Source organism: Lissotriton vulgaris, chromosome 2_1, assembly GCF_964263255.1.
Source record: "Lissotriton vulgaris chromosome 2_1, aLisVul1.2, whole genome shotgun sequence".
NCBI classification, from domain to species: Eukaryota; Metazoa; Chordata; class Amphibia; order Caudata; family Salamandridae; genus Lissotriton; species Lissotriton vulgaris.
The window spans coordinates 523,758,582-523,786,030 of NC_141687.1; the positions used below are offsets into that span (position 1 = coordinate 523,758,582).

Genomic DNA, 27,449 nt, shown 5'->3' on the forward strand with positions numbered 1-27,449 from the left:
GATGCAGTTCCACACCGGACAAAAAATAAGAGCACAATGGTGTGTAAGTATGTCACACACCTATGCCTCTTGGCCGTGAAGCAGGGGGCGGGGCAGCGCTGGGGAAGCCTGTGGGAGGGTGATTGATGACTTTGATGTGGGGAGGAAGGAGAGCCTTTTGCGAGCCGGCAGGAGAAATGCTGCCGATGCGCGTGCATGTTTAATCACGTGATTCACGTGAACTGCATGAAAACCGCGGGGCTGAAAGCCCTTGGTTTGACGATGATTTTCGCCACTTGAATTCTCGTTCCCTCAATGCGCTTGCGCGCATTGTAGGTCACGAGACCTAAAAAACACAACTCTTTAACATTCCTTTTCTTCTACCTCTGTCATCTCTCATTTTCCTTCTCATTCAAAGCTACCTGAGTGCATAATATACACAGTTTCTTTTCCTTTTTCTCTAGGCGAACTGCTCCCTGAAAGTGGCCTTCATATCTTTAGATAACTCGCTAATTTACTGACATTCTTCTCCTTTCCTCCTTCTGGACCCACCTGCTACTCTTGACATAGTGGGCCACTCTGTTTTGTATTCTGCCTTCATTGAGGTTTTACTGTCTGCACGCTCCTGGTTAGTCTCCTACCTTTTTCAGCACTTCGACTCTGTGTCTAGGGCTGGGCAGTCTTCTGATCCTTTCCTTCCGTGTTCACAAGGCTTTGCATTTGGCCAGCTTCTTTTTTTGTTTACCCCTCTCTTCTTGCATTCCTTTTTAGGTCGATTCCCACTAGTTAGCGCATGTGTAGAAAATAGAGGGCCTAGAGCCCGCCCATTGCTTAGCATTGTTTGACTTAATCGTCGCTCACATTTGCTAGCTTCTTATTCGTTGACTTGTGTGGGCTTTCCTTCCTCTTCTTGTATTTGTTCCTCAGCTGGAGTGCAGACACATTACTGTGTCCTTGACGGCTTGCTTTTTTCAGGCGATACTTTTTCTATTTGTTTAAGCACGCTCTCTGATCCACAAACGTGAATTACGATCCAATGAAGTATTTGGTCATGTTTAAATAAAGCCCTGTCATTCATGTACCCAGCACGACCGGTAACAATAGTGATCCACTTCAACAGATCGCGCAGCTTGTGAATAATACAACCCATGCACAGGCCACTCAAGAAGAAAATGAGCCAACAAGTGTTGCCTAAGTGAGATCTATCGGTTTTGTCAATGTTTTTTTATAGCAATGTTGCACAGTGGTACAGCTGCTGTGCAGCATGGCTGAAAGTATGTTTAAGAAAAAACTGTAAAGGAAAATTGGTATTTCCTTTGGTCTTCAACCTAACCAAGCATTCCCACTCGTGCAATTACAAACTCAATCATATTTCACATATATATCTAAACCCCACTTTTAACTATAGTGATGCAACGAATAGACTAAATCTGTAGAACGTACCGGCAGGCTTGATGAAAACTAAATGCTAAATCAGATGTCTGTCATGATTATATATATATATATATATATATATATATATATATATTAGCTAACAAACTAAAAACAAAGTGTTTTGTTGTATGTGTTTTATCTTTTTTCTTCTCTTTTCCTTACCAGCATAAATCTATTATTGTATTACAAATATGATGCAACACAAATGTGGAGTCACCGATTGAATATTTGCACTTTACAGTTTTTAATGGGTCTTTCTCTTTATGATTGATAATTGATCATGTGTTGGAATTCCTATTTCTACAAAAAGGCTTTATTTATTGAGAAATAGTTTTTTAGTATTGCAGTGTGAAAAATAGTGACACACTATTTTTAAAAAAGTACATAATATTTTTATTCTAACTGGCTGTCTCTGGCACTATAATTAAAAGTGGGGTTTAGATGTATATATGAAATGTGCTTGAGATTGTAATTGCATAAGTGGGAATGTTTGGTTGGTTGAAGACCGAATGGAATACCAATTCTACTGTACAGTCCCTTTGGTAACAGGGGCCTCTCTCATAACATTATTATTGTTATTATTTTTTGAAAAGCACTATGACACAGTCACACGATGGCGATTTTTATTTAAAAATTTTTTTTTTTTTTTTACTTTCAACCATGAAGCACAGCACTGCTGCTGTACCACATGGCGTAAAAACATGGACAAAGCCAAATAGTAAAGCTGTTTGGCTTTGCCAATGTTTTTGCAAAGTTGTACAGGAGCATGGCGGCTGAGCAGGGTGTTTGAAAGTGTTAAAATAAAAAAAAATAGCTATGACACATCCAGCATTGATTGTGTCAGCGCTTTTTTGTGTCGTGCTGCACAGCATGGCTAAAAAAACATAAAGCTAATAGATCTCGTGAAGAGACTTCTTTTCTTTACTGCTGGCCACCCAGCCTTCTGCATGGAGGTGATCACTGCCGGTAATCTTGCATAAGGTGACCAGTAATGTATCTTGTCTGATGTGATCGATAGTACAACACTATTAACAAAACTAAATATGGATGATTTTCATTGAACATATGTAGCTCTCATTATTGAAAAGATTGAAGACTCCTGGTCTCCTCCGAGTTGATTTACCCCAGACCAGCTCTTTAATATCTGCATTTGTCTCCTTTTGCCACTTGTCCTCTACTGGTTCTTGTGCGACTATAGGAAGATAAGCCATTTTTTAGCATTTTCTTCCCCCTTCAAGTAAAAGGGCTAAAGCAGCTCGTGGGTTCACGTCTCCTGAGATTGCTTTGTTGATGTGGTTCAGGTTCTTGGTAAAGAACTCCCTCTCATTTATTTCATATGTCCATCATCTGTTGTCCCTCCTGAGTGCTTAATATATTCCTGCAATACGTTCATCATTGTATAATTTTATAATCTTATTGCAAGCAATTGATGGCTAGTAAAAATAGCAGGAGGCAAAGAAGGCAACCCTGATTTGTTTCCCTCTTTCTAACAGAAATTCTTCTGATATGTTTTTGGTATTCATCACCACCTCTGTTTGGTTAAAGTACAGTGCCTGAGACCATTTTTAGGTCGAAGCTTATCAGACGTCAAACCTGTCTGGTTTGCGAAGGAGACCCTGGCGACATTCAGAAACTGACATAGGAATGCATTACGTTAATGGATGACCATTGGCTTTGTAACTTACATTTTCTGGCTTTCTATTTTCTGGCTTTATTTATTTTATGGGAGGCTTAAGATGTATGTAATCCTGGGTTGTCGGCCTGCCCAAAGCAAAGTGATCACCAATGAGCGGAGCTTCCGAAAAAAGTGAGCGGTGAGGGGGGTAGGGATATTGAGGAAGAACTATAAAAACTTCTGGAGCACCACCAACTTGGCAACGGCTATGCGACCGGCTAAAGAGAGTGGCAAATGACTCGAGGGGAATTTTGGATTCCAACCAGTCCACCACACGACCGAAGTTGGCTCTTCAGAGTTCATCAATGTCCCTACTCAACCAGATCCCGAGATACCTAGTGGGATCAGTTGCCCAGACAAAAAGATAATCTGGTTCGAAGGGTGTTGAGGCGTTGTTCAGAGGAAACAGCACAGAATTGTTCCAGTTCACCTGGATGCTGGAGTATCCGTCAAAGCGTATCACCTCACAAACTAGAAGACTGAGGTTCTCCTGAGGGTGACGAACGTATAAGGTAACATCATCCGCATAAATTGAAACAAGCAAAGCGCGAGACGAAAAGCTGAAGCCCCTCTGGGTTTGGTGCTGGCGCAATCAAGCTACAAGAGGCTCCATTGGGATGGCCAAAATCATTGGCGACAATAGGCAGCCCTGCCGTGTGCCATGCCCGATGGGGATGGGATCGGAGATTTGGCCGTTGAGTCGAAGGGGGGCGGTAGGAAGAGTGTAAAGGAGCAGCACTTTACGTATAAAAATCAGACTGAAGCTCAAGCTGGGGAGAAGATCGAATAGGAAGGGCCACTCTAACGCATCAAAGGCTTTTGTGGCATCTAGCAGGGCCGCCACTGCCGGGAGCACCAGGTTTATTTGATGAAGAACGGAAAATATGGTCCAGAGATTGTGGGAGGTGGCTCTGCCAGGGATAAAACCGGACTGATCTGAGAGGGCGATGTGCGGCATGAGGGGGAGAAAGCACGAAGTGAGCAATTTGGCAAAGATTTAGTTGTCTGTGTTTATCAGTGATAGGGGGTGGTAAGAGTCCAGTGATTCGGGTGATTTGTCTGGCTTCAAGAGCAAGGTTAGAAAAGCCCCGTGAAGTCATGAGGGGAGCTGTCCTGTTTCAAAGGACTCCTTATACATGGCGGCTAGGTGAGGAACCAGAATGGGGGCGAAGGCCTTGTGGAAAGAGGTCGGCAGGCCGTAAAGGCCTGGGGCCTTGTCGCCAGGCATTCTATTTATCCCAGCTAGTATCTCTTCTTTGGAGAAAGGCTCATCCAGGAACTCCCAGTGGGGGTTACCCAGCCATAACAGTTGTAGGGTATCGAAGAATTGATCAAGGAGCTATGTACAAAGTTGCGTGCAGAATGCAATAAAGTGCGCTTTGATTTCGTCAGGCGAGTTCGTACGTTCCGGACCTCCGTCGCGGAGGGCGTTGATATAAGCTGCAGCCTTTGCCAAAACAGCATGCCCGAGCCTCTCTGCCAAGAAAGAAAAGTTCTCTGTTGGCCTCATCGGCGAAGTCTGTCAATTTCTCCTGGATTTGAACAAGCTTATCAGGTTTCGGGTCCCGAGCATGAGAAGAGTCGAGCTCCTTAATCTCCCTTTCCAATTTATTAAGAGTGCCGCAAATGGATCGCAGAACGCCGGATTGTTTGGAAATACAATTCCCACGGATTACAACTTTAAAGCTCTCCCATAGCGTAGGCGGTGAATTACCGAACCCTTGTTAAGTTCAAAGTAGTTTGTGATTGCAGTCTGGATTTCATTGCAGAATACTGAATCACGGAGAGCGCCAAGAAAAAGTGTGGCAGGGAGAGTGGGGAAGGCGCTACCATAAGCGAACAGGAGCATGATCAGAGAGGGTGCATGCTAGGTGATCGACTGAGGTAAGCCAAGCCAGAGCGTCCGGGGTAGTAATTCAGAGGTCCAAGCAGGACAGCAGCCGCGGGAGCCAGTGACCCTGGTACCCTCACGCATGTCGGGGCGAATGTGACGCCATGTGTCATGCAAGGAATTGTCAGCAGGAATAGAATCGATCAAGGGAAGGGGAAAGTGTTCTATTAAAGTTTCACCCCCAGAGGAGCGCAACAGGGCCGAGAGCAGAAATGTGGTGCCAAGCTTGTGCGAAAAAATCCGGGTCATCACATTTGGGACCGTAAAGGGCGGCACGTATCAGAGGCTGGGCATGAAGAGTGCCTTGGAGAATCACAAAGCGACACCCAGGGTCAACCACCACCTGTGAGGTCTGCCAGTGTAGCCCCTTATGTAACAGGATGGACACCCCCGGGAATATTTAGAATAGTAAGAGGAATGAATCTTGCCCGAGTGTCGGTAGAGGACCAGCCGCGCCTTGCGGTGGTCCTTAAGCCTCCGGACATTCCAGGTCCAAAGGACAGTGTCCGTCAGAGTGCCATGCAGGGAGGAAGGATAATAAACAAGTCAACGAGGGGGATGGAAGGTACGTGGCGGTGCGAGTGGTGCTGATGCAAAAGGAGCGGGACTATGATTAGTGTAAGAAGCATGGAGGCGCAAAAAGGTGTCCTATCCATAATGCAAAGAGGGCCCCTGCATGAGGGTGCAAATGAAATCTTCATAGTGCAAGTGGCTGAGGAACAAGCAAAGAGAATGCATGAAAATGACATTGCAATGAAGACATTCGGTGCACCATAAAGAAATGCAAAATGATAAATGTATGTCATGAAGGAGTAAATAGCATAGATCCGTGCGAGAACAAACAACAAAGCCCCAATAAGAGGCAACTATCTCCAGAAACCCCTAGCACAACCTCCCATCCCACCCAAACCAAAAAACAGCCCCAGGGGCCCACCAACCACACTCCCACTCCACCCCAGGGACCCACAACTAGGAAGGGGAGGGTCAATTTCAAGCGAGGGAATTATCCCATGGGGGCATGGCGTCTCTCTGCATATGCCCATGCCGATACGGCAAGGTGGCCAAGCCCTAAGCAAGTCAGACAACCACCAAGAACATGCCAATTGGCAGGAGAACTGAAGCCCATATGTATGAGCTGGAAAGGGCAAGACCCAGGAGGCTAGAGCAACAAATTAAATAAAAGTAAAGCAAGCCTAGGAGCCACACAAATTGTGAACAATAATCAAGAATTGACACACAACAGGTCAATCATTATCACTAAGGCGGTCAGCAGCAGAGGCCTGAGAGTGAGCAGGTGGAGAACGATGCGACATGTCAAGTTTCTTGGCAAAGGCAAGGGTGTCTTTAGGGTCTGGGAAAACGAGCGTTTTGGAACCCTGCTGAACTTGCAGCTTTGCCGGATATGCCAGTGAAAAGGAAACTTTATGCTTTTGGAGGATCAGCTTTACAGGAAGGAATTCAAAGCGAGCCGCCTGGACAGCGATGGTATAGTCAGGATAGAACAAAAGAGAGTTGCCTTGATGGCGGATTTCGCCCGGAGGATGGCATCACAGTTTCTGAAATTCAGGATTTTTGCAATGATGTGGTGAGCCGGTAATCCAGGACCAGGACGGGGGGCGAGGGAGCGGTGTACACGCTCAACAATGAATACCGGGGAGAGGACATCGCCAAAGAGTTCCCTGACGAGCTGTTCCACAAAATCCTCCATGCAGGAGATATTGGTGGACTCTGGTATTCCCCTGATGCGGAGGTTGCTCTCCAAATCTTCATTTTTATTCTGGATAAGGTAGAGTATTTTGTCCATCTGTAGCATTTTTTGACTATCTTGAGTGGCGGCGTCTTCAGCATCGGAGACCCTGGATTCGAACAGAAGGCGAGCATTGTAAGGATCAACTTAGGCCTTGACAGAGTCGAGAAGGGGGGACCGTTGATCAAGCTGGGCCGCAATACCCGTGACCGTGGATTTGACATTGAGCATAATTGCCTTCAAATCCTCTTCCTGTGCGGGGATGCCTCCATGATGGCAGCAGGGACACCACTATCGGAGCTTGCGCCATCCTGACGCGTGGGGCGGCGCTGGTCAAAGGCGATCTTGGGCTGCTTAGGATCAGTTCTCCCCATGTCTGGTGGAAGCAGGTAGGAGGCACACGTAGGAGGCGCAGCTAGAAAGCAAGGGGGAGACAACAGCCCGGGGGTGACAGAGATCACAGCAGGTAAGTCACGGACCAACAGCAGCTGAGCAAACAGCAGGATAACCGGGATGCTAGAGGCGTTCCCAGTGTAGGCGACCAGGAGCAAATCGTCACAGAGGGCCGAGGGGGCGGCAGGGTGGCGGCAGGGCTTGCCACAGGATGCGCACACTGGGACGACAGGTCAGCCAAAATGCGAAGGCAGACCGCAAATACACAATGAAGTCCAGAGGAGGTCTCGCCACTCCGGGCTGGGAGGTGTGTCAAACACCTGCAGAATGCAGGGGGCCCAGCGGGAAGGGATAGTAGAGGTGGCACGGTGCCAACTTGAATTCAGCTAGGGCATGTTAGGTGTGCAAGATTGTGATTGTGCCAGGAGTAGCTGAGTCATAGGTATGGCCCACCAGGTGCAGTCCATGAGATCCAGTGGCACAAAGACAGTAGCGATGACGCAGGGTGCCAAGGGGGACAGGCGGCCCCCAGTGTGGGGTCTGTGTCGCAGGCCAGTAGGAAGATGAGCATTGACGTATACCACGGCAGGAGTAGGAGGCAATGGGCACCACGTGTAGCGTGCACACTCATGGCTCAGCTGTAGAGGCCTCTGCAGGGATGATGAGCGTCGTGGAGAGATGAGGCCAGAAGATTGAGGATGCCAGGGAGCGCCAGGAAGTTCCGCAGCAGGGTGGGTGGCAAAAATGCATCAAGGCCAGCACTCCAGGGGCCGAGGAACCAATCTGAAAGGCAGTCCAGTCCGGGGCCTGCATGGCGTACTTCTGCCCACTGTCCATGCTCAACATGGATTTCAAACTACTCAGTAAGGTCATGGCCCTCCGTTTACTCCCATATTTGTCTACTATAATTCACACATACCAGAACTAGTTTATCTCCTCCCTGAATACATCCTTTAATTTGCAGAGATTGTACTCCGTGTTGTTCCATCCAGAAGTCCAAACCCTCCTACAGACGGCCTTTCTATCGAAAGACCTGGAGAAGGCTTTTGACACCGTAAGGTGGGGCTCTGTTTGAGACCTTTGGGCGAATGGGACTTGGGGGGTCGGGGGTGATTGGCTGTGGTGGATGAAACTGCTTTATGGGGAACCCACGGCACGGGCCGGACAGGTAGGACAGTATCCCTTCAATACAGAATCTTCTGAGGTTGCAGACCGTGCTGTCCCTTATCGCCACTCCTATTTGCCCTGATGATTGACCCACTGGCTGTGATGTTTAGACAGGACGGGGAGGGAATGGGGGTGTCTATACGAGGACAAGAACATATTATTGTCTTGTACGCTTGTACGCTGATGATCTCTTGATCTCTTTAGCGGCCACTGTGGTGGGCTCTGCTACGGCCCTTGAACTTGTGGAGATATTTGAAGACGTATCGGGCTTGAAGGTCAGTAGGAACAAGACCTATTTGTTCGCTTTAACCTTTCCTCCCCCCCTTCACCCCCCCCCCCCTCCCAGAACTCCCTGTGGAGCTTAACTGGGTGTAATCCACATTTAGATACTTAGGGGTCCATGTTTACCACTCCCTTGAAGATCTCGGGGAGAGTCTTCTTGGGAGGTCACTCCGATCTTAGATCTTTTGTCCCCTTCTGGTGCTCATTGCGATTACCCATTATGGCTTGGATTTCCCTATCCAAGATGGTTATGCTCCCACGCTTATTGTATTTTCTAATGAACCTCCTGATTACAGTGCCTTTTTGCTAGTTCCGCCAACTGGACTCACTATTAAGAGACCATGTCTGGGATGTGGGAGATGAAGGGTGGGCTGGGAGTGCCAAACTTTAAATTATACTTCCTAACCTCCGAGCTGCAGTGGGTTGCCTAATGGTTGGAGGGGTTGAGACTGAAGCCATAGTGGTACAAAGCTGGGGCAAGCACTCCATCCCACTGTTGGGGTTTGCCTGTTGGGCTCTTCCCCTGTCCGGTTAAACGGAAGGAGGAGGAAAGCCACGGCTTGGAAGTCCACTACTGGTCCAGTGGTGGAGGCCTGGAAGCATGATGTGACACATGGGGCGGGGATAGAGCCTTGCAAGGGAGGAAGCGAGGGGCTTGTGGAGGCGCCCCATAGAGGAGCCATAGAGGGAGATCCTGGGAAAACCCGTAGCGGGAGCATGATGTTGACGAGGGAAGCCAAGCTAGTTCTCATTTGGGTGAGGGATGTGCGTCTGTAATCTGTGAGTTAGATCAGTGGGACGGCCCTCAATAAGGGATAATACAGGCAGCAGGAGCGGTAGAGATTTTGGGGAGGGCCAGGTGAGCCAGTGCAGTGGTGTGGGGTAGAGAAGTTGGACGCTCTCCGGTGCCCCTCCCCACTCTGCTGTGCTGAAGATAAGTGATAAGTGGGATTGCGGCTTGATGACGGGACTGACCCCCTCCCCCCCCACCCCCGGACCCTGCCCACCTAGCACTACGTGTACCCCAATTGGTTTTCTCAGATCCTGGAAGATCTTACGCCACCAAGTATCTGTTCGTTGATAGTTAGTTTAATAGGTATTATACTGGAGACCACCCCTTCTGTTTGAGATGGGTTGAACCATCAGATACTTATGGATAAATGACGTTTGAATAATGCACTACAGCGGGTAGAATTTTTAAGGTATGGCAGTAGCCAGGTAGGCTAAGTATTTCTGTATGCATTGTGCATGTAATGAACCCTAACTGTGAGTTATGGATGATGGGATAGATTACTGTGCAATGGAACCGGGTTCAATGTTGGTGTGATATATAGTTGTATTATGGAAGAATGAAAAGTTGTAATGACTGTATCTACTTATCTGTGATTATGTTAAATGCCAATAAAAATATGTTCAAAATTAAAACAAAAGGCAGGATTTGATGTTACTGAAGCCTTAACATGCCACTGATTTACCCATATCTATTTCCACTATTCCTGTTTCATCACATTTTGTTTCTTATTGCAGGGTTATGAAGGACTGGTGGAAGGAGGAGAAAACATTCAGCAAGCAAACTGGCTAAGTGTTTCGAACATTATCCAGCTGGTAAGACAGATCTGAGTATAAGGAAAATGCTGCTTACCAGTATGCAACTGCTCTTGGCATGTAGAGCTGCAGAGTTGCACACTGTGCATAGATCGGCACCTAGTGTTGGGCCCGGATGTTTTCAGTTTTGTTTTTGTCCTGAAAAGTTCTTTGGAAGTGTGGGATTCTTGTAAAGCGCACTGTTACTCTACCCAAGTGTCCTGGCGCTGTAGACCGCTGGGGAACCCGTCCTGGTTTTCCCTGTGAGATGGTCCCTTACTGGGTATTTCCAAGGTGAAACCAGGCATCCCCAGCGTCTGTGGGGGGCCGTTGTAGAGATGAGGCAAGCTTAATATCCAGAGTTACCGAGTGTGTTCCCTGGTTAGAGTAGGCACCGAGGAGAGAATTATCGAGTCCGTTGACCCCTGGTCCACGACCCTGCCGCGTCAGGAATTGAACCCTGGTCCCGGCCGTTCTCTGCTTACAGGTCTGCCGCCTCTAATCAGTGAGCCACACCTCTCCACGAGCTAGGTAACTGCTCCTTTGGACCATATTGCGCATGGGCATCACCTCCATCCTCAGATTGTTTTTCGCCATTAGGGAAATGATGGAGCTTTGCAAGAAAAGGAAGGATGTCCATGTAAGCTGTAGCTAATTAAGATAATACTGGAACAGACCAGGGTAGCTGGGGAGGCGGGTGGGCGTGTGTAACTCTGCAGCTCTACATGCCAAGAACAGATGCATACTGGTAAGTAGCATTTATCGTTCGAGGTATATGAGCTTCAGATTACACACTGAGCATACATTGTATAGAAGTACCCACTCTTAGCGGCGACCACCCCTATCTGTTGCAGTAGTTTGAAATAATGTTTTGAGAACAGCCTGGCCCACATTAGCTTGTTGCTTGTTTTGTACATCTACACAATAGTGTTTTGTGAATGTGTGCGGTGTAGACCATGTAGCTGCTCTGCAGATGTCATCTAAGGGGAATGTTCCCTAAAAATGCCATTAAAGCCCCTATTTTCCTTGTAGAATGGGCTTTAGGAGGAACGGATAACGTACGTTTAGCTTTATGGTAGCAAATCTGTATGCATTTGACAATCCATCTAGCTAAACCAGATTTTGATATGGGATTACCCTTGTGTGGTGGTGAGAGACACAAAAAGTTGTTTGGTCTTACAAAAGGTTTGTTATCTCTCAGTGTAGTATAGCAACGCTCTTTTGACATCTAGGGTATGAAGAGCTCTGTCTGCTACTGTTTGTGGCTGCGAGAAGAAAATGGGCAGTTCCACAGATAGATTGAGGTGGAAGGGAGAAATGACCTTGGGCAGGAATTTTGGATTAGTACGGAGAACGACTTATTATGATGCATTTGCAAGAAAGGTTCTTGAACGGTTAGTGCTTGTAGTTCACTAACTCTCTGTAGAGAAGTAATAGCTACCAGGATCGCAACTTTCCATGTTAAAAATTGTATTACACATTTATGTAAAGGTTCGAAGGGAGGTCCCATTATCCTTGTGAGAACAATGTTAAATTACACACTGGTGAAAGTGGTACTCTGAGAGGAATTATTCTCTAAAGGCCTTCCATGAAGGCTTTAATAGCAGGCCCTATGAACAGAGATAGATGCTATCTGTTTCGAAGATATGCTGCTATGGCCGCAAGATGTAGTCTAATAGACGTGTAGGCTAAGTTACATCCGTGGAGGTGTAGTAAGTATCCTATAATGTGTTGAATAGACACGTGTAGGGGATTAATAGTGTTGTTGTGACAATATATTACAAAGTGTTTCCACTTAGCTGCATAGCATGCTTTAGTGGTTAGACGTCTAGCTTCTTTTATGACATTCATGCAGTCTGGAGGAAGGTTAAGATATCCAAATTCTAGTATTTCAGGAGCCAGTTCGCAAGGTTGAGCTGAGCTGGGTCCGGGTGCCTGATCTCTCCACGGTTCTGTGTTAACAGGTATAGTTTTTGGTGCAGTACTACAGACAGTTGTAGCAGTGTGGTGTACCACGGCTGTCTGGTCCACATTGGAGCTACTAGGATGAGGGTCAGAGAATGCTGCTGTAGTTTGCATACTACTAGTGGCATGAGTGGTAGAGGTGGAAAAGCGTACGCAAATTTGTTTGACCAGTGGATCCATATCGCATTGCCTTCGGACAGTGGGTGTGGATATCTGGCGGTGAAGCTTGAGCATTTGTCGTTTTCGTGGGTGGCAAAGAGGTCTATCTGAGGTTGTCCCCACATCTCAAAGCATGGTTGAAGAACTTGCGGATGAAGTTCCCACTTTAGGATCTCTTGTGTTTGATGACTTAACAGATCTGCTATGGTATTTTGTATTCCTGGGACATGCTGGGCTAAGAGGAATATGTTTTGGGTTATAGCCCACTGCCATATGTTTTGTGCTAGATGAGAGAGTTGCAGGGAGTGTGTTCCAGTCCTGTTTCTGTATGTAATACATGACTGTCATGTTGTCCGTGCGGACTAACACAGCTTTGTTTGATACTTGCCCTTGGAAAGCTTTCCGTGCTAGGAATATACCTAGTAACTCCAGGTGATTGATGTGGAGTAACTTTTGTTGCGGTGTCCACCTGCCTTGCATGGTGTGTTGCAGTAGGTGGGCTCCCCACCCAGAGAGCGATGCGTCCACTGTCAAGACTATTTGAGGAACTAGCTCTTCAAATCTGAAATACTTCCTGTGAGCTTTGTAAATGGGAATGTGGAAGTATGTGTCCTTGAGATCTAGAGTAGCAAGGAGGTCGTTTTGTAATAGGAGAGGAAGGACTTGTTGGAGTGTAACCATGTGAAAAGGGTCTGACTGTATGCATATGTTTAGCAGTTTGAGGTCTAGAATAGGCCTTAGAGAGCCGTCCTTCTTTGGAATAAGAAAGAATAGGAAGTAAATCCCCTTTTGTTGGTGCAGAGAAACTGGTTCTATTGCACTTTTTTCTAGCAAAGATGTTACTTCTTGCTTTAACAGTGATAGATGTTCTTGTGACAATGGACGCTGTTTGGGTGGTATGTTTGGGGGGGGTAGATGTTAGTTCTAGACAGTAACCTGACTGAATAATTTGTCGCATCACCTGTCTGATGTGATGTTGGTCCAGTCAGGAAGGAATTGTTGCAGTCGTCCCCCCACAGGAGTGGAATGTTGGGGGGGAAGGGGAGGAAAGTCATTGGGTGGGGGTGGAGGCAAAGTGGGAGTTGTTGGTTTTGCCTCTGCCTTTGTTGTTGTTGCCCCTGTAACCCCCTCTTTGGTAGCCCCTAGTGAATGTGGATTGGCTAGGGGTCTTGTAGGAAGTGGAGGGGCTTTCGAGGAGTAGCCTCTTGCGTTGCCTCTATATGATGAGCGACGAAAAGAATGTATGGGAGCTTGCAGCTGCAAGGCTCCCATAGATTTAGCTGTGTCGGTGTCTTTTTTTCATTTTCTTTAAAGATACATCGACATTAGGGCCAAATAAGTGTATCTCATCAAATGGCTGATTGAGGATGGAATTTTGTACCTCAGGTTTAAAACCTGAAATACGTAGCCAGTCATGGCTACGCAAAAGGACACTAGTATTGATTGCCCTTGAGGCAGTATCTGCTGCATCTAGGGCACAACAAATGGAAGTATTAGTAATATTTTTACCTTCTTGTATGAGGTCATTGGCCCTATTTTTATGTTTTTCTCGTAGATGCTGCATTATGGACTCCAGTTCATCATAATGTGCCCTGTCATAGCTTGCCAATAGCGCTTGGGTATTGGCAATGCGCCATATGTTAGCTGCCTGTGACGCTGTTTGTTTGCCGGAGGCGTCAAGAAGTTTAGATTCCTTGTTTGGTGGTGAGGCCTCCCCTGATGTTTGTGAATTGGCACATTTACATGCGTTAGAAACTACTAGGGAATCAAGGGGTGCTGGGCCTCTAATGTAAGCTGGATCTGTAGAGACAGCTTTGTATTTTTGTATCAAGCCCTGACAGGATATTTAAAGACCTCTGTTGCATGCTTTATGACCCCTTAAGCATCGGCAGAATGGTAGTGGGCCTTTTGTGTATTGTCAAATGTGTCCAATAAGAAATCTTCCTCCACAGTGACTGTGTGCAAATTGACCTCATGGTATTGGGCAGCCCTCTGGACTAGGACTAGTAGGTTAAAACCTATAGTGTCCTCTGGGGGGAAGGCCTGGAGGGATATACATCCTCTTGAGGGACGTAAGGCACATCAGGGTTGTTATAATCATCCCATGGATTAGGTGACTGAGAGGGACTATCGTTCCCTACTGGTTCATAAACCCCTCTGTTGTGAAGTTAGCATACCACCTTTGCAACCCACCTGGGGTTGTTTAGATATAAAAGACTGAGCTTTGGAGTTTCCTCAGCGGCCGAAATATTTCAAGAAACAATTCGGCAAGTCATTCAGAACATTCCTAACACGCTCAACTATAGCGATGACATCCTTGTCTATGGTTCTGACGTCCGAGAACACGACATCGCACTCAATCGTGTCTGCCATGCCCTATTGGTGGCAAACCTGACTCTGAACAAAGAAAAATGCGAGTTTCACCAGGCCACCCTGAAGTTCTTTGGTCATATCTTTTCTGGAGCCGGCATGAAACCTGACCCTGACAAAATTGTGACCTTAAATAACACCAAGAGTCCCCAAGATATCAGTGAACTCAGGTCGTTCCTTGGAATGGCCAGCTATTGTGCTCGTTACATTAGGGACTACGCAACGATCAGCCATCCCCTCCGCATGCTGACCAAACAGGGTCAGTCATTTGAATGGACTCCCCAGTGTGAGCAGTCATTCAAGGAAATTATTTCACTTTAATTACAGACCATCAAGCTCTCATCACCATTTATGGAAACCCAAGATCCAAGATGCCCCCGAGGATTGAAAGGTGGGGCCTACGGTTACAGGAATATACTTTCACCATAATCCACAAACCAGGGAAGTCTGAAAATCCTGCGGACTACATGTCTCGGCACCCACTTCCATCGTCAGCTTCCAAGTCATCCATCGCATGAGAGTACATTCATTTTGTAACAGACCAAGCTCTACCTCCAGCTATCCCTATGGAGGCCATTCGGGAGAGTACAGCACAGGACGTTATCCTGCAGAAAGTCCTTCACAGAGTCCGCAACAATCGATGGAGACATGACCCTCAGGACGATAATGCCGACTCCTCGATCCAACGTGAAATGCAGGCCTTCCGGCACGTGAGTGGTGAGCTGTCAGTCACCACTGATGGCATACTGTTGCGAGACCAGAGGATTGTAATCCCCACTCAACTGAGACAAGGAGTGGTTGCTCTTGCACATGAAGGGCATCGGGGAATAGTGTCAACCAAACGAGCACTAAGGGAACGAGTGTGGTTTCCATACCTCGATCAACTGGTGGAAGCCACCTTGAAGGATTGTCATCTCTGTCAACTCACTAGCAAGAGCGATCCTCCGGCACCATTACACATGACCACCCTACCTAGTGGTGTGTGGCAAGAGATTGCCATTGATTTCTATGGACCCCTGTCATCGGGCAAATATGTACTGGCCATCATCGATGAATATTCCAGATATCCCATCGCATGCTTTGTGCCGTCCACGAACACTTCCAGTACTCTTAAAGTACTTGATGAAGTCTTTGCAACGTGGGGGGTTCCCAAGACAGTTAAATCGGACAATGGGCCCCCTTTCAATGGAAATGACTTTGCAGCCTTTGCGAAACACTTAGACTTTCATCACCGCAAGATTACACCCCTCTGGCCACAGGCAAATGGGACAATTGAGAGGTTCATGGCCACGCTCAAAAAGACCTTCCAACATGCTACAGCGGAAGGGAGGGATCTGCAAGCAGCACTCAATGAAGTCCTTCGAGCTTATCGCACAACTCCTCACGCAACGACTGGCCAGTGCCCAGCGATCCTTATGCTGGGACGTCCCATGAGGAATCGCATTCCAACGTGGGATGGAGCCTTGAAAGCATCATCATCTGCAAAAGACCCGCGTGAAATAAGAGCAACTGACGAACGCAACAAAGGAAAAATGAAGGCCTACGCAGACCACTGGAGAAGAGCGAGGTCATTATCATTACATGAAGGGGACCATGTTATTGTCAAGCAGGAGCCGCAGAAAAAGACCGACTGTCCCTTCAAGGACGAACCATTGGTGGTCACAAGAAGGAAAGGAACTATGGTGACAGCGGAGTCTGAGCAGCGGCGAGTCACGAGAAACATCTCTCACTTTAAGAAACTGCCACAAGATACCTCAAGAACCATGATGAGTGAAACAGACAATCCCAGATTGGAAGAATTGCATTCAGATGATCGTGAGAGCATTGCTCCGATCATTGAGACACTGAGTACTAATAGTCCGAGAGCCAGGTCGCCACAACCTCATCGTGACGTACGTCCACCCAAGAGACTGATCGAGGAGATGGACTGAGAAGTCAGTATGTTTTGTTTGTTTTGTCACAAAAGGGGGAGATGTTGTGAAGTTAGCATACCAGTAGCTGGGAGTGGGCGGACCTAGGGGGCCAGAGGAAGAGGAGGAGCGGACACAGGAAAGGGCTAGTTAGAGTAGGGACAGGGCAGGAGTAACAAGTGATGAATTAAGCTCCAGTTAAGACAATTGCATGTGTCTGTGTTTATTGTAGCAGGATGCTACACCCTCCACCTGTGTTATCAGAGTCTATGTCTGCATCATCATCTGGGTGATGGGATGGTGTAGGAGAATGATGTGGTGGAGGAGGGGGAAGTGGAGGAGGTACCCTTAATGCAGTGGTCTTTAAACTTTTTGATGCCGAGACCCCCCCCCATCAAAATGTTTTAGGCATAAGGACCCCCTCCCGACAAAAATTTCTAGAACCTGGTTGCACCTCATAAGTACCAGTTAAAACACCCAAATATTGCAATAAGCAACAAAAAGGGGACCAGTTCAGCTTCACAAAAGGTCTACAGAGTGGCAACACCTGTTGCTCCTTTTAGTAACATTTGAATCTTTTGAGTACATTTTTTTTTAATCAGCAGATTATGCGGCAGATGATGGATTATGTGGGAAATGTGGCAAATCTATAATTATGCCAAAATTGCTGTGGCCGCACCATCACATAATTCTAGTGGCCCTGGGTAGAACAGCTGTAATGCATGGGCTGATACTTAAATGCATGACATTAGACGAAAACCATACTATATTTCATGGGATGCTGACAGCTTTGCATTTACAGCTGCATGTGACTGGAGGTGGCTAAACCTCATTTATCGTAATTAAAACATACGTATATTTGTTAGGTCTTTCACCGTGAGGTAGCTACAAATAAAATAACAGGCAGCTTCAATGAATAATAAATACATTTTAAGAAGTTGTTACTCAGTGGGAAATGCACTATACTCCTCCCCCGCCTCAGCGCTGCTAAAACCCTTTGTGCCTGGGGACCTCGTTGGATTGCTCACCTCTTCTGTTACCTGCCAAGGACTGGGGACTGCGAGCACTTTCACAGCGGATTGCTCTTCCCTTTGCTGCCACTCCTCGTGGTACCCGCTACGCGGGTCCCGCTTCGCCTGCGGGATTCCTGGACTGTTATAATTGTGAGTTGAGACACCGTTGGGAACTAAGCCACCGAACAGCCCAAATTCCATCTTGGGGCGGCGGTAGGTGCAGGGCTGCGAGCGAGGGCAGGCGCAGGACTCCAAGTCCCAGGAGCGCCTGCCCCTCTGCATTAACAACAGCTGCGACGCTCTCCCTGCTGGCTCCTCCCCCGCCTCAGCGCTGCTAAAACCCTTTGTGCCTGGGGACCTTGTTGGATTGCTCACCTCTTCTGTTACCTGCCAAGGACTGGGGACTGCGAGCACTTTCACGGCGGATTGCTCTTCCCTTTGCTGCCACTCCTCGCGGTACCCGCTACGCGGGTCCCGCTTCGCCTGCGGGATCCCTGGACTGTTATAATTGTGAGTTGAGACACTGTTGGGAACTAAGCCACCGAACAGCCCAAATTCCATCTTGGGGCGGCGGTAGGTGCAGGGCTGCGAGCGAGGGCAGGCGCAGGACTCCAAGTCCCAGGAGCGCCTGCCCCTCTGCATTAACAACAGCTGCGACGCTCTCCCTGCTGGCTCCTCCCCTCCCACCCCTGCTATAAATCATCTCCTAGGTGCCGCGGCGCGGGAGCGCGCCGGGAGAAGCTCGGGACAAGGGCGGGCCCTCTAAGGCCCTCATAGGCCAGAGGAGGCCGGGCTGGGCCACCTCCCTAACATCTGCTGCCCAGTGGCCCCTGACCTGCTATACGTCGGATATGACGACAGAGGAGGATACCCCTGGAAAAAAAGGTAGATTACGCAATGGGTCATAGGAGAACTATTTTCAGAAGAAGAGTGAGGGTGAAAAGGACTCTATTTTAGCAGAGCGTAGGGCAGAGCGCCGTCGCTCTGTCGAGAGCATGAAGCATAGACCCCTCACGGATAGCTCCTTGCTTGTTATGACCCGGGAAGGAGGTTCTGTAGACTTGAGTGAGGACAACGCTAGTCTAGAAGGTGTTCCACTATTGTTCCGTGATTTTGTATCCACACCTTGCCTGCCTGTGGATAATATTACAATAGTTTCTCCTACCCCTAGTCCCAGCCGCATTATGGCCACATCTAAACCTAGGAAACAGAAACTTAAGCCTCTACTCGCGGCTCAGATTCACCGCCCACCACCTAGTAAAAAAAGGAGAAAACATAGGGAGGCCCCAGGTAAAGCAAAAACCCCGCATACTGAGTTTGGTAAAAGGGCAAAAACCCCCATTTCAATTGAGATTACCCCAGCAGAGGTTCGGGATTCTACACCAGCAGTAGCACCATCATTGATTTGTAGTTTACCTGAAGTAGCCATACAGGTGGTGGCTTCTGACAGTAATATTAGAGATACAGCAGCTGATACTATACCTCCCCCCACATTGATAGGAAACTTGGAGTTTTTGTTGAGATCTCTCCTTGTACCAATCAATGAGTCTATCAAAAAGGTGGAAATCAGACTCACCATATTGGAAGCAGCCATAACTAGTATGGCTACTCTGTCAAAAACCCAGGGGAGTGGGGTGGTGCATCCTACACCCCCGATAAGGCCCCCCCCTACCTCTGTCCAAAAGAACCCACCTGCCCCAGCTCAGTCGGCCAAGCAAACTATTCAGCCCCAAGGTAGAGCTGACCTTCCCTCCGAAAACCCACAGCCTCCAAAACATGTAAAGACACCTGTTGTTGAATCGGGTGGCGCCTCAAATAAATCTATTCCTAAGGTCCCGGCAAGCAACAACCAGGATGCACAAGGGGAAATTAGTAATAATAGAATACCACGCAAAAAGGTGCCACAAGTGGAGATTCCCCCTGAAGCAGTGCCCTTTGTGGTGGTCCTAACTGGGGTCCCTCAGCTAGCAGAAAATAAGAAGGAGGGATATGTTGACCTTAAGAATAAAATTATTCATTGGTTAAGGACGTATAGGCCGTTAGCGCCCAATATAGATGGAGATATAGTCCATGTTAGACGGATTAACTGGCTGGGGAGTAGAACTAAAATATGGAGGGGGATCTAGTGGTGGTCAATTTTAGAGACCCTCGGGCCGTTGATTATATCCTAAACTGGCCACCAGGAAACGGGGGAACTTGCATCATCCTTCGGGCCCTAACATACTTCTATCCTAGGCCAGAGGATACCCCATTTAATTATCCAAATAATCCTCATTCTTATAGACCACCCCTTACTTTGCCCTGCCATAACAATTATACCCATTTTGGGCAACACTTTTCCTTGGTACCTGAACAGTTCTCTGCCTGGTCTACTGTCCCTTATAGACACACGATGAACCATGGCACCAGGATGAATCATTTGAGGCCTTTTACCCCACTGGACACTTACAATCGGTTTTCCCAGCTTTCTGGGCTGGAAGATTGCGATTGAAGTTCAGCGCCTGGGGGGGATGCAAGTGAACTTCTGGGTGGGGGGGCCCCAACAAGACCCTATGGTAGCATAGGTACAGGGGAAGGTAGACCCTTTCCAGCTCAAACTGTTAGCATTAATAACATTACAGAGGTTCCTTCCTCTGTCGGGCCTATGACCAGCATGATTGGTTGCTCCGTACCACCTATTCCCCCGGCACAGGAGGGGGGGAGATGTAAGACCAGGGTGGATAAGGAGGGTGTGAATGGGGGGGGGGGGGGGTCCACCATAGTGCCTAATGGACGGCGAGTAATAAATTTCCTTTCTTGGAATATTGCGGGCCTAAAAAGGAAGTTAGATATTCCAGAATGGCATACGTTCATTGAGAGGTTCGATGTTTGCCTATTTCAGGAAACTTGGAGCCTATCACCATTACACAAATCAGGGTATACAACCCATTTTCTGTCCGCAGTAAGTAAGGGAAAGGGTAGACCAGCGGGTGGTCTCATGGTCTGGATTAAAGTAGAACTGGATTGGGTGGTCACACGCCACAATTTGGAGTGTAATGATATACTCCATCTCTCCTCTAGAGGAAAGTTAGAAGGTAGTAGGTTTGACATTTTCAATGTCTATGCTAGAGGGACACCTGGGGACTCTGCCTCTCTGGCTTTAACAGCCCTGGACTCCGCCTTAGCTAATTGCCCTTCATCAGCAAAAATTATTGTGGGGGGTGATTTTAATTGTACGTTTGAACCCCTCCTCGGAGATGACCACTTGGGTATTGAAGAGGAGGATTCAAAATGGTCCATCCCAAGTCTATCCTTGCCCCCCATCAGGAGGTGGTCGGCTAGGGCAATTCAAATCAATACATTGACCAGGGTTCATAAGTTAAGAGCCCTCAATGGTAGGACTATATCCGACCAGGCAGGGGCATTGACCTTTAATAGGCTTACTGGGCCGTATTGACTATATCCAAATGGATATTAGTTTTTGGGCAGAGCTTATTGACATGGAAGTCCTCCCAAGCCAGGATAGCGATCACAATCCCTTGTGCTGCAAGTTTTATTGGGGCACCCTTAAAGATAGGAGGATGAATGTCACCTTAAAAACATCTAAAGAGATAATCCCCTATAATAACAACCGTAGATTAAAATGGGATAAGGCTAAACTCAAAGAGGAAGATCTAGGGGCGATAAAATTGTTGGTTGAGGGCTTGTCTTCTGATCTGGAAGATTGGGTGGGTGAAAATCAGACCAGCAGGGTCCCATACCCCTCCCTTGACTCAGCCTATAAAGCTACAATTGATCATGTTGGCAATTTTTTTATCTCGAAAGGGAAAAGCAATAGGGATACTGGTAATCCCCCCTCTTCTAATAAACCTTGGTATACAGTCTTGTGTAAGGGCAAAAGGATAAAGCTGACAAAAGCCCTGATCTCTGGGGATCCTTTGCTGGTTAGAGCGGCCAGGAAGGAATACCTCAACGTATTATTATTGTCCAAGCGTGAGTGGGAGGAACAGCATTGGCAGGACTTATCCAATGCTGTAAGTAGTAAGAACCTGAACCTCTTTTGGGACCTGATCAATAGATCTAGGCATAGGAAATCGCAACCATTGGCTGCACATATAACCAGCCAGCAATGGTTTGATCACTTTTCATCCCTTTATGGAGGTAATGAGGAAACAACCAGCCCTGGGGCAGATAGTTTGAGGGATGGAGATTTCTCTGGGGTGGACGACTCTCCATTTACGACCATAGAAGTAGTGATGGCGATCAGGCACCTAACCCCAAAGAAAGCGGCTGGACAGGACGGGATTCCTGGAGACCTGTTGATAGCGGAGCCGCAGGCTTGGGCTAAATAAATCGCCAATATAATGAATTTGATCACCAGGGGTCACCAGGTGCCAGACTCTTGGAAAGGGGCAGAGGTAGTAACCGTGTTCAAGAAGGGGGTAAGAGACGACCCTGTGAACTACAGACCTATTAGTCTGATAGACATAATTCAGAAAGTGGTCGGCAGGGTCATCATCTCAAGAGTAGGAGATTGGATGGAGGAGGCCAGTATTCTCTCTCACCTACAGGCGGGGTTCAGAAGAAAGGTAGGCACGATGGACCAGGTCTTTCGCTTTTTTGTTATCTATTGGAAGGAAGTTACCATCAAGAAAGGCAGTTTATACATGGCCTTCATAGATCTCAAAACGGCATATGACCTGGTCCCCCGGGCAAAATTATGGGAGATTCTAGGAGAGATGGGTTTCCCAAGTTGTCTCCTGAACCTTATCATAAAGCTCCACGAGGGGAATTACGCGAGGGTTAGATGGGGATCCCAGGGACAATTGACAGAGAAGATCCCCGTGCGGAGAGGAGTACGCCAGGGATGTGTTATGGCTCCGACCCTCTTCTCCCTATTCGTGAATGGAGTGGTGGACCATCTGAAGGGGGAGGAGACGGATGCCCCATCCCTGGCGGGGGAAAGAATCCCCACTCTAATCTTCGCAGACGACACCATATTAATCTCCAAATCCCCAGTGGGTCTACAAAAACTCTTGAACCGGTTTAGCTCCTTCTGTACCGCCCGAGGCTTAACCATCAATACCTCAAAAACCAAATTGATGGCACTCTCCCCCTCTAAAAGATTCAAAAATAACTTCCTGCTTAATGGTGTTCCTTTGGAGCTGGTTGAGTCTTTTGACTACCTTGGTGTCCGGATAAACAGCCGAATGACCTGGAAGGATCACTTGGCCAAAATGTTACTCAGTCATCAAAGAGTATCGGGGGTGATTCTGAGGGAAATCCGTGAATCATGTAGTAAACCTGTCTCCCCGGCCATGGCCATATACGAGGGTCAGATTCTCCCAGCTGCATTATATGGCTCTGAACTTTGGGGGTTCGAAAATGTATCAGATCTATCGACAGCGGAAAATAATTTTCTAAGGAAAGTGGTGGCTCTTCCTGCTTCCACCCCACTAATTCCCCTGAGATTAGATCTGGGCATAAGAGCATTAAAGGACTTGGTAAGGCTACGCCCGTTGCTCTTTTGGACCCGTTTAAGAAGAACGGAAGAGCTTGCAAAATATGCTGAGGGGTTGGACGATCTTCTTCTACTGGACACGGGAAGAAAAATTGGATGGTTGAATAAATTGAAAGACCTGGTTCTTAAGTCAGGGCTAAGAGATGCTTGGGAGTCACAATCGCCGCCACCAAAGAATGTGATCAAAAAGCTATACTGGGACTGGGTTCAGAGTAATGTGTTGAGGGACATGGATGGGGGCTCACTCACGGACCAATTTTTGTTATTTAAATGTGTGAGGAAATTGGTGCCCTTCCTCGACCTGATAACTAAACCCCTTGATCGCGCACTATACTTAAAATTGCGATATGGGACGCTTCCGGTGCATGACTTTTCGGTGAGGTGGTCAAACTCTGGTGCTCCCCTGCGTTCATGCCCTGGCTGTGTAGCACCAACAGAGTCTGTGGCCCATCTATTTTTTGCCTGCCCAGCTTACAAAGGGGCGCGTAAATTTTGGCTGAAACCTGTTTGCAGGGAACTGGGGTTGAGGTGCCATAGTCAGGCTCTTCGTGTACTCTCTACGGACTCTTCATCTTCCTTTATGATCTGTGGGGTAGCAAAGTTCTTGGGAAGTGCATGGATGACGCGATCCCGCTTACTGAAATGCCAGTCGGGGGGCCCAACGGTCTGATGCCATATCTGCTGGTAGCATATTAGTGATTGTGTTGCACTTTATTCTTTTACTTGTATTTTAAATATTTTATTGTGTATCGGAAATGTATTTTATATGTACTCTTTTATGGTGATTAAGTTGCCGAATAAAGATATTCAAACAAATGCACTATAATAAATTATAAAACCTCTATTAGTTAATGCACTGCAAAAGTCTGTGTGAAACCAGAGAGCCACAGAATTAAATTGTGGTTGGTGCGGTGGAGAATAGTGATGTGTATTTTTAGTGCAATGAGGTCACAACCCGTGACAGAAAGCACTGTGAATATGTAAGTCTATATTTTACACTTGCACTACACACAGTATGAGATGGACCACTACACAATGCAAAAAAATATTTTACTATAAAATGGTGCTTCCAAAATGTATGGGCTGCTTCCAGAATATAGGTGCTTATTTATAAGCCCCTTGCGCTGCAGGTGCGTCATTTTTATGACCCTCTGGATGTGCAGAATGCCAGACCCATATCTATGAGGCCACGCAAAGTCACTTTGCGGGGCTTTTCAGGGCCTCCTAGATATGGTGTAAGGCAACGCAGCGCAAGTCGATGCATTGCCTTGCACTGCATCAGGGCATTGCGGTGGGTTTTCCCTTGGGTTTTGACACATTCCCAGATTTACAGGGATATATAAACCTAAGGATGCGTCAAAACTGTAAGCTGCCCCTGGGGATGCATAACGAGGAGAAATATCTTTATTTCGCCTCAATTGTTTACTCTTTCTATGTGTAGCGCACATAGAAAGAGGAAAAAACCTCCATGGGTTATTTTTGCGCAGGAAGGCATGCCGTCTTGCACAAAAACAATCCTGCCAACATTGTAGATGCCCTTGTATCATGGTGCAAAGGTGCCTGCGTTGGCGCTAGGCACCAAATTGTGCGCCCGCAGAAAGGACATGAGTGCACCTTATCTTATAAATATAGTCAATTCCTGCTCTTTTAAATTGGTGTGGGGCAGTGCAGCACAAATATTTGCAGAGCTGCCTTGCACCATTTCATTGTAAATAACACCCTTAGATTTTAGTAACATCCAGACCCTATGTAATGCTATTTTTTTTTTACATAAGTGTCCCTTCAGCACATTCTCAGGGATAGAAAGCACTATGTAAATACAAAGACAATGAAACACACACTTCACAGTTCTACCACTCAAAAATCTTCAAGTGATTTGATCAATTAACTGCAACAGCACTCTCCTGTCCTGAGAAATCAAGCCAGGCAGACCGCTAAACACACCTTTCTGCCAGCGTGCTGCTGGCCTGAAAGAAATGCAAATGTGCACAATTAGTTAATCTGCAAATTCTTTACATTTGCAGATTAACTCATTGTGCACATTTGCATTTCTTTCAGGCCAGCAACACACTGGTAGAAATGCCTGATTAGCAGTCTGCCTGGCCACGATTTCCCATCTCAGGAAAGCATTTTAACTAATCGTCTGGGCCGTTTTCTTTTTCCAAATGAAGTGCGCGACCCCCTTTCCATGCCTCCACGGCCCCCCTGGGGGTCGCGCCCAACAGATTGAAGACCTCTGCCTTAATGGATAGGTTGCAATGCCTCTATTCTTTGGAGGAGGAGGTGTAGGCCTCTAGTGGTCTCTTCTTGGAGCTAAGAGACAGTTGTCCAGTCTTAGGATCCTTTACAAGAGCCTTTTTGAGTAGGATCTGGTAGAAAAGACTCTTCTGTGGATGGCAAGTCCTTCGGTGTCGAAGTTCTCGGTTCCGGAGGTTTTTTTGACACCGATTCGGTAACTAGTCTAGGGTCTTTTGGCTTAGAACTGTGACCTTTAGCCATGTCTTTAACCGGAACATGTTTTTTTGGTTCCGTGGGTTTTTTCAGTTCGAAGCGTGAGAGTCAGGACCTTTAGGTAGGTTTCTGACGTCGGTGCCTGTCTTCGGCGCCGAGTGCTTGGGCGTCAAAGCAGCGGTCGGCGTGGATGAGGAAGATGGCTTCTTTTTTGGTGTCGGTGTAGGATCGACATCGGGAATAGGCTGACTCGAGCCCGAGCTGCCTGAAGGCTTAGTAGGCTTCTTTGCCGAGGGCGGGCTTGGAAAGCAGTCTCTCGGTGTGCACCCGGGCCCGAAGCTGAGGGTGTGAGCGAAGCCTTTTTGGAGGGTGTCGAGGAAGGGTCGGCGTCGATGTTCTTACTTATGACCCGTTGAGCTGGAGTGATAGCCTAGACGTCTGAGTCTTCGGCATCGGAGGAGCTGGCGCTTATTTCAGCCGGCTCCTGTTCTGGCACGTTGACGCCCTCTTGGAAGATGTCGTCCGGGATCGATGCTGACAAGCGAGCCATTGTTCTTTGAGCTCGTCGGTCCCGAATTGTCTTCTTGGAGCGGAAGGAGGCACAAGCGGAACAGTCTTTGGCCTCGTGCTCTGGTGAAAGGCAAATGTTGCACATCTCATGTAGATCGGTGTGGGGAAACTTCGACCTACATCAAGGACACCTCTTGAATGGCGTCCTTTCCATGAGCCAGAGAGTAAGGCCTAGGTAGGCTCAAAGGCCTTCGTCGACGACCGGAATCAAAGACTTCGAAGTGGTGAAGAGTCGCGTCGATGGGGACCGCGATCGGAACAATACGGTCGAACTGGGTGAAGATTGCGCGCCGAAGGAAAATCGGTTCCAAACTGGAGCGCTGGAAACACATCCGAGCCCGATGGCGGAAAAAAACAATCTGAGGATGGAGCTGATGCCCATGCGTAATATGGTCCAAAGGAGGAGTCCCCTATCTGGTGACTTACAAAGAACTTTTCAGGACAAAAACAAACTGCAAACATCCGGGCCCGCCACTAGGTGGCGATCTATGCAAAGTGTGTAATCTGCAGCTCATATGCCTCAAACACTTTATTTCCTATTTTTTTTGTATCTTTAACTCATTTCAACCCTTTGGACTTCATCTGTAAAATTTGTTGTTTTTTGCTGTAAAATCCAAAATAAAGTACAGTTAGGAGAGCAAGGAGGAAAGTAGGATTTTAAATTCTAATTAAATTAAAAATTTTAAGAAATCATGGTTTAATTTATTGGTTCATCTGAGCTGTTAAGTAAAACAGAAACTGGTTTCTGAGCTCAGAAGCACATATTTGACATTCACTAAAGCTGGCTTCTCAGAGCTGAACATCCTTTCACACAGACTTCTTGAACACACAGACTTCTAGCACATCCATCCATCCATGAAAAAAATGATGGAGCCAGGTACACATCTTACACCTGTACAGTTTCTGAATACTGTATCAATATATCTTGGCAACATAGAGAGGGCCGGGATAACCATGCATGCCAATTGGGCACACAACAGTGCATGTTAGTATGTCAAGATTTACAAATCTACTAACAAATGGAGCACTGTACAAAAGTGAGGCTCAGTCTTTAGCTACACATTTAATATCTCCATGCCGCTTGGATGGTCCCGAACTGGTAGGATCCCACCCTTCTTACAGAATACTAGAGTCACACCAACAATATCTCTGAATTGGACAGGGGCTGTTTATTATGATTAGGATTTGGACTCCTATTTTCAATTCAACTAACCTTTTAAAATGTTGCCCTGTGCACTTGGGACATCTCATCATTTCTTCAAGATTTTACATGGAATGCAGCAATTGTTTTAGGACCTCTCCGCAGTGTTCGACACTGTCTGCCACCGCACCGAAGTGCAGCGCCTCAGCGACATCGGA

General features: G+C 47.2%; 1 protein-coding gene across 1 annotated transcript in view; it reads left to right on the forward strand.

Moving 5' to 3' along the window:
• PFKL (phosphofructokinase, liver type) overlaps window positions 1-27,449 on the forward strand; it is a 293,377-nt gene that overhangs the window by 19,256 nt on the left and 246,672 nt on the right. Inside the window, exon 3 of the mRNA XM_086955453.1 lies at window positions 10,096-10,173. Coding sequence (XP_086811579.1) covers window positions 10,096-10,173 — 78 coding nt within the window. The remainder of the gene's footprint in view (window positions 1-10,095; window positions 10,174-27,449) is intronic.